The sequence below is a fragment of the Terrapene carolina genome, unplaced genomic scaffold, assembly GCF_002925995.2.
Source record: "Terrapene carolina triunguis isolate 2854851 unplaced genomic scaffold, T_m_triunguis-2.0 Scaffold23, whole genome shotgun sequence".
In the NCBI taxonomy this organism is placed as follows: domain Eukaryota; kingdom Metazoa; phylum Chordata; order Testudines; family Emydidae; genus Terrapene; species Terrapene triunguis.
Window position 1 is genome coordinate 26,936,953 of NW_020664374.1, and position 13,931 is coordinate 26,950,883.

Genomic DNA, 13,931 nt, shown 5'->3' on the forward strand with positions numbered 1-13,931 from the left:
AGGTCCTGAGTTCCTCACTCAGTATGTGGCCTTAGGCTAGTTGCTTTGCTGTTCTGTCTCTATTTTCACATCTGTAAAATGGGATCACATTTACTCACCTCCTACCCCTTAACTCTGAGAGGATGAATTAAGTTATGGCTGTACAGTGCTTTGAACATATAAAAACAATCTAAAAATATTAAGTGAACTGAAAAATCAAGCCCTGTGTCTCAGTTTTGGTAATCAAAATTATTGGCACTTTTGCAGTTTATGGCTTTAATTTTTCAGTGCTTTAGTAAAATGTAAAATGGGGATTCAAATACATTCCTTTCCCACAGGGGAGTTGTAGAGATTAAGTCATTAATATTTCTGTAGTGCTCAGATATTATGAAAATGAGAACCACATTAAAGCTCATGAGGCAACGAACAATTCCATGTTCAGTGCACGGTTTGGATGTTATGCAGTAAATAAGGTATGGGACTATACGCTGAATGATGTAGGTAAAATATTGAACAGTTGCCTCATTCCCTGAGCACCATTTATCGTACACTCTGAATGAGACAGAGATCTTGTGGGTAAAATACTATGTAACTAAAGACCATCAGAATGAATATGCACCAATGTGCAGAATTAAGATTGCATAGGCAACCTTAACCTTCTGATATTTCTATACTTTTCAGTGCTTGATTTTATAATATTAACATTATTTTAAAGTAAACTTTTCTGTAATATTTTACACGTGTGTGTGTTTATATATACCCTCAAAGGAGAATGTAAGAAAAGACAAATTACTGTTCTGTATGGTTCTTTATAATAAGTCTTTAAACAGGGCAACATGCCAGCAAAAAAGGAAGTAAATAAGAGTAACAGACTGCTGTAATGAATGTACCTTGTATTGCAAATAATCTCTAAGTACTTTTGAGAAACCAAAATTCGTCATACAGAGCATATGTCATTAATATGGCTACCCGACATTAATCTGATCAATATCTTTCTCTACTAGTATGGTCTCCTGATGATAATTACTGTTGCATTATTCTGTACTTCTTTCATTTACTCTCCCAAACATTCCACAAGAACAATGAGGACTTACTCCTGATTTACCCAGGAATCCTTTCAATTTCTGAAATGTAATTCACTGTCAAGTATCAGAGGGGTAGCCGTGTTAGTCTGGATCTGTAAAATAAAACTCTGTTGCTTTTCACTGTCAAGGTAATTTAATCCCACATTGGGATAGTTATGTTTCCCCTTCCCTCTTTGAATTGTTAAAAATTGGCCTTTAGTCAGTGTGTGTACTATAAATTGAAAACTACATGGACAAAAAAATGTTCAGGAAAATTGAGTTTCAAGCTAACAGAAATGAATAAGAACAAAAGGGTACATCTAGATCACTATAGAGGCCAAGTCGCATAATCAATTAAATGATTAACAGTCCATTCAAGAGCCATGGAAGTTGTAGTTTTGGCAGAAGTTCCAATTCCATAGAATATACAATAGCAGCATCTTTAGTACTGAAACTAAATGGGAAATTTAAATTCCAAAGAGGATCAAAATCTCCCTCTGCGGGAAAGGGGAAACTTGCGTTTGCTAAAATAGCGAATAGCCTAGGTTGAAAAGGAGTTGGGTTTTGATGATTCCTTGATTACAATGATCACAGCTGCACCAGAATTCTGGCCCAAGATAGAAAAGTTACGTCCAATTCTTGGTCATATACAGACAGATTTACAAGCTGAAGGTATTATGAAAAACAAATAATAATAATTTTACTGAAATGATAAACAATCAGAGTAGCAACTCTATGCAAAAAAAGGAAAGATTCATTTCCTGATGAAAAATAAAAATATCGCCTTCTATATGTAGATGTATGAGATGTAGTCTCCCTCCTATAGGGGAATAAAAATCTACTTTAAGCAATGTTGCATTGCCTCCACCTATCCACTTTTAATAAACTTTCAACACATATGCTGCTTACGTTGAAACATATCTTTTTCAGCAAAGTCATACACACAGATGCGTAAAACAGATGCATTTAATCTCTCTTCATATGGAACCTGTTCCATACCCCTAATCATTTTTGTTGCCCTTTGTATATTTTCCATTTCTAATATATATATTTTTTTGAGACGGGGTGACCAGAACTGCACACAATATTCAAGGTGTGGGCTATCATGGATTTACATAGTGGCATTATGATATTTTCTGTCTTATTATCTATCCCTTTCCTAATGATTCCCAACATTTTGTTAGCTTTTTTGACTTCCGCTGTACATTGAGTAGATATTTTCAGGAAACTACCCACAGTGACTCCAAGATCCCTTTCTTGAGTGGTAACAGCTAATTTAGACCCCATCATTGTGTATGTATAGTTGGAATTATGTTTTCCAATATGCATTACTTCGCATTGATCAACACTGAATTTCATCTGCTATTTTGTTGCCCAGGCACCCAGTTTTGTGAGATCCCTTTGTAACTCATTGCAGTCTGCTTTGGACTTAACTATTGTCAGTAATTTTGTAACATCTGCAAACTTAGCCACTTTACCGTTTACCCCTTTTTCCAGATCATTTATGAATATGTTGAACAGCACTGGTCCCAGTACAGATGTCTGGGAGACACCAGTATTTACTCCTCTCTCTTCTGACAACTGACCATTTATTCCTACCTTTTGTTTCCTGTCTTTTAACCAGTTACTGATCCATGAGAGGACCTTCCTTCTTAATGCAGGACTGCTTACTTTGCTTAAGTGCCTTTGGTGAGGGACCTTGTCAAAGGCTTTCAGAAAGTCCATGTAAACTATATCCAGTGGATCCCCCTTGTCCACAAGTTTGTTGACTCCCTCAAAGAATTCTAATAGATTTGTGAGGCATGATTTCCCTTTACAAAAGCCATATTGACTCCTCCCCAAAATTGTTTTCATCTGTCTCTTATAATTCTTTTCTTTACTATAGTTTCAACCAATTTGACTCCTGTAATTTCTCGGATGGCATTTGGAGCCTTTTTACAAATTGGCATCACATTAGCTATTCTCCAGTCATCTGGTACAGAAGCTGATTTAAGTGATAGGTTACATACCACAGTTAGTAGCTCTGCAATTTCATATTTGAGTTCCTCAGAACCGTTGGGTTAATTTGTTCCAATACCTCCCTCTACTGACATCTCAACTGGGGACAGTTTCTCAGATTTGTCACTGAAAAAGAATGGCTCAGTTGTGGAAACCTCACATCCTCTGCAGTGAAGGCCAATGAAAAGGATCAAACTGATTTTTTTTTTTTAAATTTCCCTTGGTGGCCAACTACCACGTTGGCTGGGTTATGTGCTCATGACATTGCAGCACTAACCAATCAGAAGGCAAGTGGCTCTTTTTTACACGGTTGGCCGTAAGTAAGTGAAGACCTCAGGTTACCTTCTTCAACTATTTGGTGTGAAATCTCAGCTCCATTGAAGTCAGTGGGGAATTTTGCCATTGAGGCTAGGATTTCTTCCATGGCCTTTAAACTCTCTGTATGTCAGTTACTCAGTTTGGAAAATGGGATTTATAGTATTTACCTCACCAAGTATTGACAGGATCAGTCAGTTAATGTTTGTGAAGCACCTTGAAGATGCTATTTTAATATCATTTATTACAATGCTATTTATTAAAAAAATATTTATTACAGGGCTCAATAAAGGACTCATCAACAGAGTGTAAATAGCACTCAGAACCTAAGGATTAGACTATGGCTTTAAGCCATTGCCCACAGTATGGTATGTGCAAAAGCCTACTGCACTTCCAACAGCTCCTGCATGCATGGTGCCTAAGAAAGGCACTGTGACTGAGGCCTGCTCTACACCAAAAGCTAAGGGTGACCTAACTATGTCTCTCAGGGGTGTGAAAAATTCAAACCCCTGAGAGATGCAGGTAAGCTGACCTAAGCCCCAATGTAGATGATGCTAGGTTGATGGAAGAACTCTTCTGTCGACTTAGCTACCGCCTCTCAGAGGGGTGGATTTACTACAGCGATGGAAGAACCCTTTCTGTCACTGTATCAAGTGTCTACACTCCAGCATTGTAACCCTTTAACAAAATGCAGCATATTCCCTCAGCTGACCAGTCAAACTCTTACTGTAACCTTCCGTGCACCCTCTGAGGGAGTCTAACATTGCTGTTGGAACAAGAGTTATCTGTAACCTTGCACACTGGGAGCACAAGAGGTGAGAACATGTGCGGGAATTGGGCACAATACTGCCTTCACTCACTCTCCCTCTTTGCACATAAATGCAGGATTAGGTGCACATTAGCTCTAACTTGTTATCTGCTCTTCACTCAGCCTATTCAGTTTCATATCTTGGCACTGAAACCACATGGTACTATTTTACGGAACAGATAAATGTCTGCAATTTTTTTCATTCAATTAAAAAACCCTCAAAACTATTACAATTAATTTTAATTTTGTAAACCTAAATTTTGTGCTGAAACAACTTGACAACATCCCTTTGAAGCAATTTTTTGAGTTTGCATCACAATTTCCAGCATGTTCCTGTTGATATATAGTTGGGCTTATTACAAGTACTTCATTATGATCTTCACACTTATTGAGGGATGGGGAAATAATCTTGATGGAAATCAAAACTACTTATCAGGATCCTTGTAGTCTGGGTTGTGTTTTCCCTCATGATCCTCAGGTGATACTCTAAAATCTCTCTTTTTTTGTTTTTTAACCCAGAGGATTCACTTTTTACCCTGTGTCAGACCAAATATCTTTCGAAGCCAAGGAGGGTTGGATAGAGCTCCTTCTAACCATGGACTGGAAGACAGACATGCAAAGCATTTCCTCCCGTAGGGTGCTGAGCATGCTGCCTCTACATTCTAATTGCCCACGTCTGTTGGATGCACGCAGAATCTGAATTCTAGAGCTGATTGAGGAATTCATAACAAATAGTTTATTCAAATAATTTAGCCTCTTTCTGCTCAGAGAATGTCTGTAAGCAAATTGCGTTTTTTTTCACAAGTGTACTCATTATTCAAAAGTATGAAACTAATTATTTGCACATTGTTTTAACACCAGGGATTGATGATGAACAGTACTCTGTGAGAATTCAATATCTGAGCAGTGTTAGTTAGCTCTGATTGATTAAATAACATGGTATAATATTGCAGAGCCAGGATTGGTTGAGCGTGTAAACACTTCCAGTGCGAATACTTGTGTGTGTACATTTGAAATTCAGTTTCCCTAAATATTCATACAAGTGCATTTAAAGCCCACTTTCTGCAAACATTTTTGCCAGTAGTACTCCATTGCACATATGTTGGCAGGAAGCAAATATAAGAGAGGTACAAAATATGGCGGAGGTGAATTAATGAAAAAATTAGTTAAAATTTCTAGAACTCTCCCACACCAGCATCAACTTCCTGGACACCATGATCAGCTTCAACAATGGAACCCTACAGGCAACTATATACTAGAAACTCATGGATCACACTTACCTTCATAGATACAGGAACCTACCCTAGACATAATAAGAAATTTGTTATCTACAGGCAGTCACTCAGATACCACAGAATATGCTCCAAGGAGAAAGTTCAGGATACACACCTTAACACACGTAAAACCACCTTCACCAAACAAGGGGCTGGTCTACACTGGGTGGGGGGGGGGAAATCGACCAAGAATACGAAACTCAAGCTACACTATTCACGTAGCTGAAGTCAAAGTATCTTAGTTCGACTTACCTGGCCGTCCTCACGGTGACAAGTCGACTGCCACGGCTCCCCCATCGACTCCGCTTACTCCTCCTGCCAAAGTGGAGTACGGGTATCGATTCGCAGATCGATTTATCGCGTCTAGACAAGATGCGATAAATCAAACCCCGATAGATTGATTACTACCCACCGATCCGGCAGGTAGTGTAGATGTGGCCAAGGACACTACACTAGAGAAGTAGATTGCATCAAGAGAACCTGCTTCAATATGGGGGGACCTACTGACTGTATACTCGTAGTTGTCACCTACCACAACTCATAATTATAACCTCTACTTGATGGGGACCACATCCTGAAATAAATCTTTCCTGAGCCCCCTCTTTTGGCCTTCAAACAACCCTCCTCACCAAGTTCATCATAAGAAGCTTCCCACAGACCAGAACCCACTAACTCAAAGTATCACCAGACTCTGCCATAACAGCAGTTGCAAAACCTGCAGACATATCTCCACTGCTACAATGATTAATACCACTCCCCCAACACAACACAACTTTCAAGATCCATGGGTCCTATACATGCCTAACACAAGACGTGGGGAGCCTCATCCAATGCATCAAATGCCCCACACAACTATGTGGGTGACATAAGGCAATCACTATGCTTTCAAAAGAACTCACAGAAAAATGATAAAAGCCAAAAACACCCTATCACTTGTGGATTAAAACTTTTCACAAAGCGATCACTCCATATCTGACCTATCAGTCCATGTCATAATAGGAAATTGGCAGAACATTTTCAAAAGATGAGCCTTGGAGCTTATATTCATGACTCTGCTAGACACCAAAAATTGTGGACACACTGGAGACACTGGTTTTATGTCTCATTACAACAACCTGTAACCCACTAACTCTCCTTTGACCTATGAGTGAAGAGGTGTTAATTGCCCACTTCATTTTGAATGGTATTAAAACTGTGCTTTGATAGCATTTTTCATGCCCTGTGCATTCAGTTTGTGCTGGTACATATGACTACACAAGAAGCAGGACAAGTTTTTGCATGCAAGCTAATAAAATGTACAAAGTAGACTCTACGTAAGATTTTAAATTAAATGAGTACTAGACTATTTGAGATTTTTTTCTCCGCTCTTATAAAAATCCCCGTGTTAAAGCAGAAAAGTATTATTTCCACTCTCAGTTTATTAAAAATTTCTAGGACTAGATAATCCCAGACCTCCCCCTAAGATCAGCACTCATCATCATTTCATATCTGGTAAGCTTTATGCATCTCACTTATATGTATTAAGGAAGGGGTATATAGCTGGTGGGGATATCAGGAAAGCAACTATTCATATAGTACTTTTACATGATGTCTTGTGGGAGATGGGAACTGGTGTTTCAGCAATATTTTACCTGATGGCAAGACAGTGAGAAAAAACAGGGCAATATCAAACTGGGGAGAAAAACAAAGGAAAGAAGAAAGGGGGGCTGGAGAAGAAAAAGAGATAAAGATGAGAAGAAAGAAAAAACAGAAAGGTGAGAAAGAGGAGAAAATGGACAGAGAGGAATATAGACAAAAGAGAAAGAGAGCAACAAAAAGATAAATAGGCACTACTTATTGAAAAATGAGTAAAAAGAAGCCAAAGAGAGAAACAGAAAATAAGAATAGCATAAAAGGAAGAAATATGGAAATAAATAGAATGAAAACATGCATAGGAAAAAATAATAAAGGGCAGAGATGGCCAAAGAGGTAGGAAAATACCAAATGACTCTAATGAAAGAAAGAAAACTATGGAAAGAATTAGACGAAACTGGCAATCAGTTGAAAACCAGAAGCTCAAGAAAGGTTAGGAAACTATCCCATTAGTTAGAATGATTGTTGCATTCATTGTTTGAGTTAAATTTTCATGCTGCATTGGCAGAAGTTGCGATTCTTCCAGAACTAGTCTCACCTAATCACAGACTTTACTGGAGGTACTGATCATGGAAATAAAAGTCTAATCCTAACATAGACCAATGTGGGAAATATACTAGAAAGTGCTGTGATGCTGTATGAAAAGGAAGTTAACCATTTATATCATTGTTATATTTATATCATTGTTGCTACCACTGTTGCACAACTGCACTAAATTTGAAATAAAGTGTTATAAAGTTGATATAAAATGTATCATGTAAGATATCAATGGAAAAGTTACAATTTGTCAAGTATGATTATCCTGGTTAAAACCATGTATCATCACTGTATCTGAAGTTCTGAATATTAGGAAGGTATTTGTACTTTAAATGTGTTTGTTCTTGGGGTGACACCCACAAAGTCTCGCCAACCCATTGTGAATGAACTATTCAAGCTTGATGGACCATTAAGAAGAATTAACTCTCCAGATAGCTCTTCCTGAGGACACCTCAGACAACAAGGAGCCAATGCAAAACATTTAAGGGCTTGTGATGTGGACATGTGACCTCAGACTCCATCTTTCTCAGTAACTTTTGTGATAGACCCAGGACAGTTGGGTACAGCAGAATAGCAGAAGGCAGATATACTGGCCACTGGATTAACAGTTTTCTGGTCCCTGACTGACCAGAGCAGGGGCTGCTCCAGGCTAATGAGAACACCTGACTCCAATTAACCTGCAAAGAGTCAGGTGAGGCCATTAAGCTAATGTGACCACCTGACTCTAATTAAGGCCCCACTGATACTATAAAAAGGGCTCACTCCAGTCAGGCAGAGGAGAGCCAGGGGAGAGCAAGTGTGGCTGAAGGGCTGCCTAATGAAGACACCCTCAAGTTATTGATAAGGGAGCCCTAAGGTAAGGGTGAAGAAGGGAGAAGCAGGAGAGCTGTGGGGAAGTGGCCCAGGGAAATGTAGCAACTCTGGCAGTAAAAGGTTGGCTGCCAACAGCTGCTACCATTAGGGTCCCTGGGCCGGAACCTGGAGTAGAGGGCAGGCCCGAGTTTCCCCCAACCCACCACTACAGGAACACCTCCTGGGAGAGGAAGTCAGGTCCCTGTCAGGACAGGAGGCTAAACTGTTCTAAAACAAGTCCCTAGGAACAACAGAGACTGTGGGAGTTCTCTCACCAACCTCCTTGCTGGCCTATGATGAAAAGGACTCAGTAGACTGTAACCCTGGCCCTAGAGAGAGAAGGGCTACGTGGAGGGTCACAGTGAGCCACTGAGGCTAGCATATACCACCTAGAAGCGAAGGACCCACGGGGGCAAGGTCAGAGCTCTGCTACACTTTCCATACACAGGGGCTATGGGCTTTGTTTGGGACAGTACATTTCCAAGCACATGGCAGAGGATATAAAAAAGACCTGAGAGATCTCCATTTTGCCTCATTCCTGCTCCAATTCTCTGGACTGTGGATTTACAATTAAAAGGAGTATTTTGAACAATGGACTGAGGACCTTTCAATCTTTTGGAAGTTACCAGGGTGACTTTTGCAAACCAGCAGTCTATTCTACCACTGCTACACACCTGATTTAAGGAATTCACAATCATTTGTATGTATATGATCTATTAACCATTTATAACTCTATTTTATACTTTTATTAATATATCTTTGCTTAGTTTACTAAGCATTGGTTGACAGCATGATATTTGGGTAATATCTGAGATACACATTGACCTGGGGGTAAGTTTCTGAACCTTTGGGATTAGTAGAACCTCACATATGGTGAACCTCACATATGGTTTTCAGTAACCTATCACTATAGTAGACCTGTTTTTCTGGATGGGAGCCAAGGGGACTGTGTTAGGCTTCTGGTTAACAGGTGTGGTGCTCCAGAAGCTCTTTTGCTGCTAGTTTGGTGAATCTAATTACAGAATAAGCCACCAGTTGTGGTGATTGTCTGCTGTGTTTCTTGCAGTCTGCCCTGAGGTGGCATTCTCAGACCATTCCAACAGGCACCCGGTCACAAGTGCCATTCAGGTATGAATACAGTGCAGACAATTACTGATCAATGATACAGGTTGCCTAAATATAAGCAATTTGTTCTCTCTCTCTCCACCCAGCACCCTCTTACTTTAAGCAAAAAGAATATATTATTCAATTATGTCATTTCCCCCCACCCCCCGTCACATCCTGATTCCTTTAAAATGGGTAATCTGCTTAGGTTCTTCCTTCAAGACAGGGTTATAGATATGTTGCAATGTTTTTACCTCTGTTCTTTAGTTATCAGAATGCCTTCCATGCACCATCATACTTATTTCCATAAATATGAACAAAGCATAAAACATGATCTTACCACCACAGATTTATTTGTTTTGTCTGCTCCAATATCTTGCCCTGACACACTTTGCTACAGATAGATAGAATATATTATATTTATATGAATCTAAGTGGATTAGTTTCCATAAAAATATTCAAGTTTGGATGTTCTTTTCCCTCCCCAACACCATGGCCAATTCTTCTTTTATTTCAAATTCCTATTGCTTGGACAAATCTATTCCTGAAACACATCTCCCTCACCCTATCCACTACAGCCACTATGTTTAGTAATATTATACTGGAGAATATGGAGAGCACTTTATCCTTGGTTCTGTCTTTTCATTTTATGCTAGTCTGTTTTAATAATGTCTCCTGTGCTCCATAGTCAGGGTCTGGAAGGATGTGGAGCTGTTGCGTTTGGTTTAAGGTCCAATACTATTAACATTTTATCTGAACTAGCATGTTCATTGCTACTCTTGACGCAAGCAAGCTTTTTTCCTCTTAATATTCACATAAGATGCAGCAAAAGTAGCTTCATGATATGTACATCCAACTATTTAGATGTGTTGGAGTTTTCCAAATGAATAATTTTTGCCTGTACACCTACACTACATGGCATTTAATTAGGAAGTGGTTCAGATTGCCCTTAACATGATCAACAAAGCATGTATATGAGAGGTTTGGCTAAACCAGGCACCTCCCCAGCTGGACTGGAAACCAGGACTGGCTATCAGGCATACCAAGCATTTACTGTTCTGTGCATAGGCGCCGAGTTTCTAATCTGCTGGGGGGTGCTCCCCTCTGGCTCTGCCCAAGTCCTGCCCCAACTCCACCCCTTTTCCCAGCCCCTGCCCTACTTCTTCCCTGCCCAGTTCTGCCCCCTCCTACAAGCGTGCTGTGCGCTCGCTCCTCCCCACTCCCCCCCAGCACCTCCTGATGTCACGAAGCAGCTGATATGTGACAGGCAGGAGGCACTGATTGGTGGAGCCCGCCAGTGAGCAGGAGGCGCTGGGGGAGAGGGAGATTCTGGTAGGTGGGCTGCTGGTGGGTGCTCAGCACCCACCATTTTTTTCCCCGTGGGTGCTCCGGTCCCAGAACACCCACAGAATTGGTGCCTATAGTTGTACGATGAAGAAAATCTACAGGCCAGTCTGGGAGGGAGATTGGCTAGTGGAAGGGCTCATAGGATCATTAGGAATGGAGCCTGCTGCTAAGAATGAGCCAGAAAGAGAAGCATATGGGAAGATAGAGGGCTTGCAGGAGCAGTTGGCAAAGAGCAAGGGACGAATTCTTGGAGAAGGAAAAGTTGAAGAGACCTATATCTGGGATCTCTTGTGGGGCATAAATGTGTCAGGCACCCTGCTTGAATGGTATGATGACACAGGTGCACTGACATGCTGGCTAGAGGAAATAGTGTTAGCACGAACAGCACAGAAGACATACAGAGGCATGTGCGGTCATGTGCCCCCCTCCCAATTTGCTGTTTGGCTTGTAGTGAGCATGCTCAAGAACACACACGCTATAGGCAGGCACTGGTCATCTCTGATCATGTGCATGAAAAGAGGGAAGGGGGTTTATTCTTATCCATGAAAATCTGAAGTCTTATGATAAGCATCAGGACTTTACATTATTCAATCCAATTCCAGGCTTATCCTGCACTTCCTACCTACTTACATATTTTTAACATGTCCCTGTTAAAGTCAACACACTGACTACTGTTTCTCACAGATTTTGGAATGAAACACATTGCAATACATCTGCGCATGCACACATACATGTCTCCCGTTAATCCAAATTGGGGGTCACTTGCATAAAGTAAAAGAAAAGCTGTAATATATGCATATTAGATGGCTTTGCTGGAAAATAATGAAGAATAAGTAAACTTAAGTGGATGTACATCTCTGTAAAATCTGTTCTATAATCTTTTCAATTTTTGTTTTCATTTAAATCTGATATTCATTCTGATGTGATAAAATATTAATACTTTTTCAGCTTTAAAAGCAAACTCATAAAATCCACTTTTTTGATTACTTTAATAGGATTACTGAATTCTGCCAATGACTAATGAATCTAATGCTTTGTAATTTTAGACTTGATTCCACAGGTGTGATTTTAATGGATGTACTGCACAGGATCACTAAGCTGCTTGTACAGGGAAGTATTTAAAATGAATGTCCTTGGAAGTAATTGAAACAGAAAAGAGAACACACTGGAGTTGTGAAAATAAACTCTCTAAAGTCAATCTTCCATATGCCGTACAAAAGAGCTGTAAAGATTGGATATGCCTAACCCACAATAAATTGTCCTATGAAATACATGGTAGAGTAAATTGCAACAAATGCACATCTTTTGGTGTTTATAATTGTTTTACGGTGATGAAATTTAAAAAAAAAATTCTGTTCCTGAAGAGAGAATTTTAAGCAACGAGCTAGAAGCATACTTTTAATTACACATGGGCTACATGCTAATTATCTACAATTAATAGGGTTAGCTCAATTTATCATGTTCTTGAGAGTGAGATTTGGGTGGTCAGAAATATGAGGAAAACCATTTACAATATCAGCTTTTCTTTTCTTTCTTTTTTTAAAAAAAATAGGTATGCACACTGTAATTTGCATAGCAACAATTTTCTCTATCACTCAATATATTTTCCACTGGGACAAAACAAGAAAAAACATGTCCACGTAAATGCAGAGCTTCAAAAATGATTAAGACAATATTACCTGTAGAAGCTTCCACCTTGTGTTCAGGTCTTCCAGGCAGTTGAGATTATATGGAGAAAGCTGTATATCAGAGGAGGTGAACTGGTGAGCAAGGTCATTGACATGATTCACATTTTCTTTAATGGGTGCAATTTCTGCTTGGTAAACCTGTGTGAATGAAACAAACAGTATATTTATATAAACAATAATCTCCAAAGTTATGGTCTCCACTATTTGATAATTGACCATGAGGGAGATTCTGGCAATTTTTTAAAACTGAAAAATGTAGATTCAGGTCAACAGAAAACATTTTGAAAGTTTGTGTTGAATTCCACTGAATTGTTTCAGACTGAGAAAAACAGACAAAAAACCTTCAACTAAATGTTTAGTTTTGATTTTTTTTAAATGAAATGTTTTGATCTTTTTTTATTTGAAATTACTTTGTTTTGAATTTTACCTCCATTGTGTTTTTTAAAAGATATAAAACTCTTTAAAATGAAACTGTTTGGAGTTGAATGAAACTACTATCTGTTTTTTCCCCTTAACACATTTTGGTTTAGCCAGAGAACTGAAAAATCAGTAATTCACACAGCTCTAGTTCTGAGCCCCAAACGGAAAGGAAGGAACATATTGATCCTGAATATCTACATTCTTTTTATATAGCATGGCCTTTATTGTGCCTTCCAGGCACAACTTGCATTTGAGTAGTTGCATGTTCAGTAGGATCATCAAGGAAAATTTTGGCCAACTCAGCCAGATTTTCTCGTAGGGCTCCCAAGGGAGCATTCACTTTAGTAGCTGTTTCCTGACCCTTTAAATATGTGTAATATTTGTCCCCTATTGTGCTGGGTCAGTATGTTTCAGCCTTAGACCTCGGGAGGTGATAGTGCTGCTGGTGATACCAACACGGAGCAACCAGGGCCGGCTCTAACTTTTTTGCTGCCCCAGGCAAAAAAGAAGAGCGCCGCCCTGCCGTAACACCACCCCCCCCCCGGAGCGCCACGCCGGGCCGCCCAAACCCCCCGGAGCGCCACGCCGGGCCGCCCAAACCCCCCGGAGCGCCACGCCGGGCCGCCCAAACCCCCCGGAGCGCCACGCCGGGCCGCCCAAACCCCCCGGAGCGCCGCGCTGCCGAAGCCCCCGCGCTGCCTGGCCGAAACACCAAAAAAAAACAAACCCTCAAGCGCTGCCCTGCCAAACAAAAAACACTGCGGGCACCCCCGCTACCCTAACATTGGCCACCCCTTCTAAGGTGCCGCCCCAAGCAAGTGCTTGGTCAGCTGGTGCCTGGAGCCGGCCCTGAGAGTAACTAGACACATAGGGTGGAAATCCTGTCCACACTGAAGTCAATGGCAAAAATCCC

At 40.2% G+C, this 13,931-nt stretch overlaps 1 protein-coding gene across 1 annotated transcript in view; it reads right to left on the reverse strand.

Annotated features, from left to right (window-relative positions):
• Positions 1 to 13,931, reverse strand: part of LOC112112035 (dystrophin) — a 1,981,667-nt gene that overhangs the window by 232,313 nt on the left and 1,735,423 nt on the right. The window contains exon 60 of the mRNA XM_026649948.1: positions 12,590 to 12,736. Coding sequence (XP_026505733.1) covers positions 12,590 to 12,736 — 147 coding nt within the window. The remainder of the gene's footprint in view (positions 1 to 12,589; positions 12,737 to 13,931) is intronic.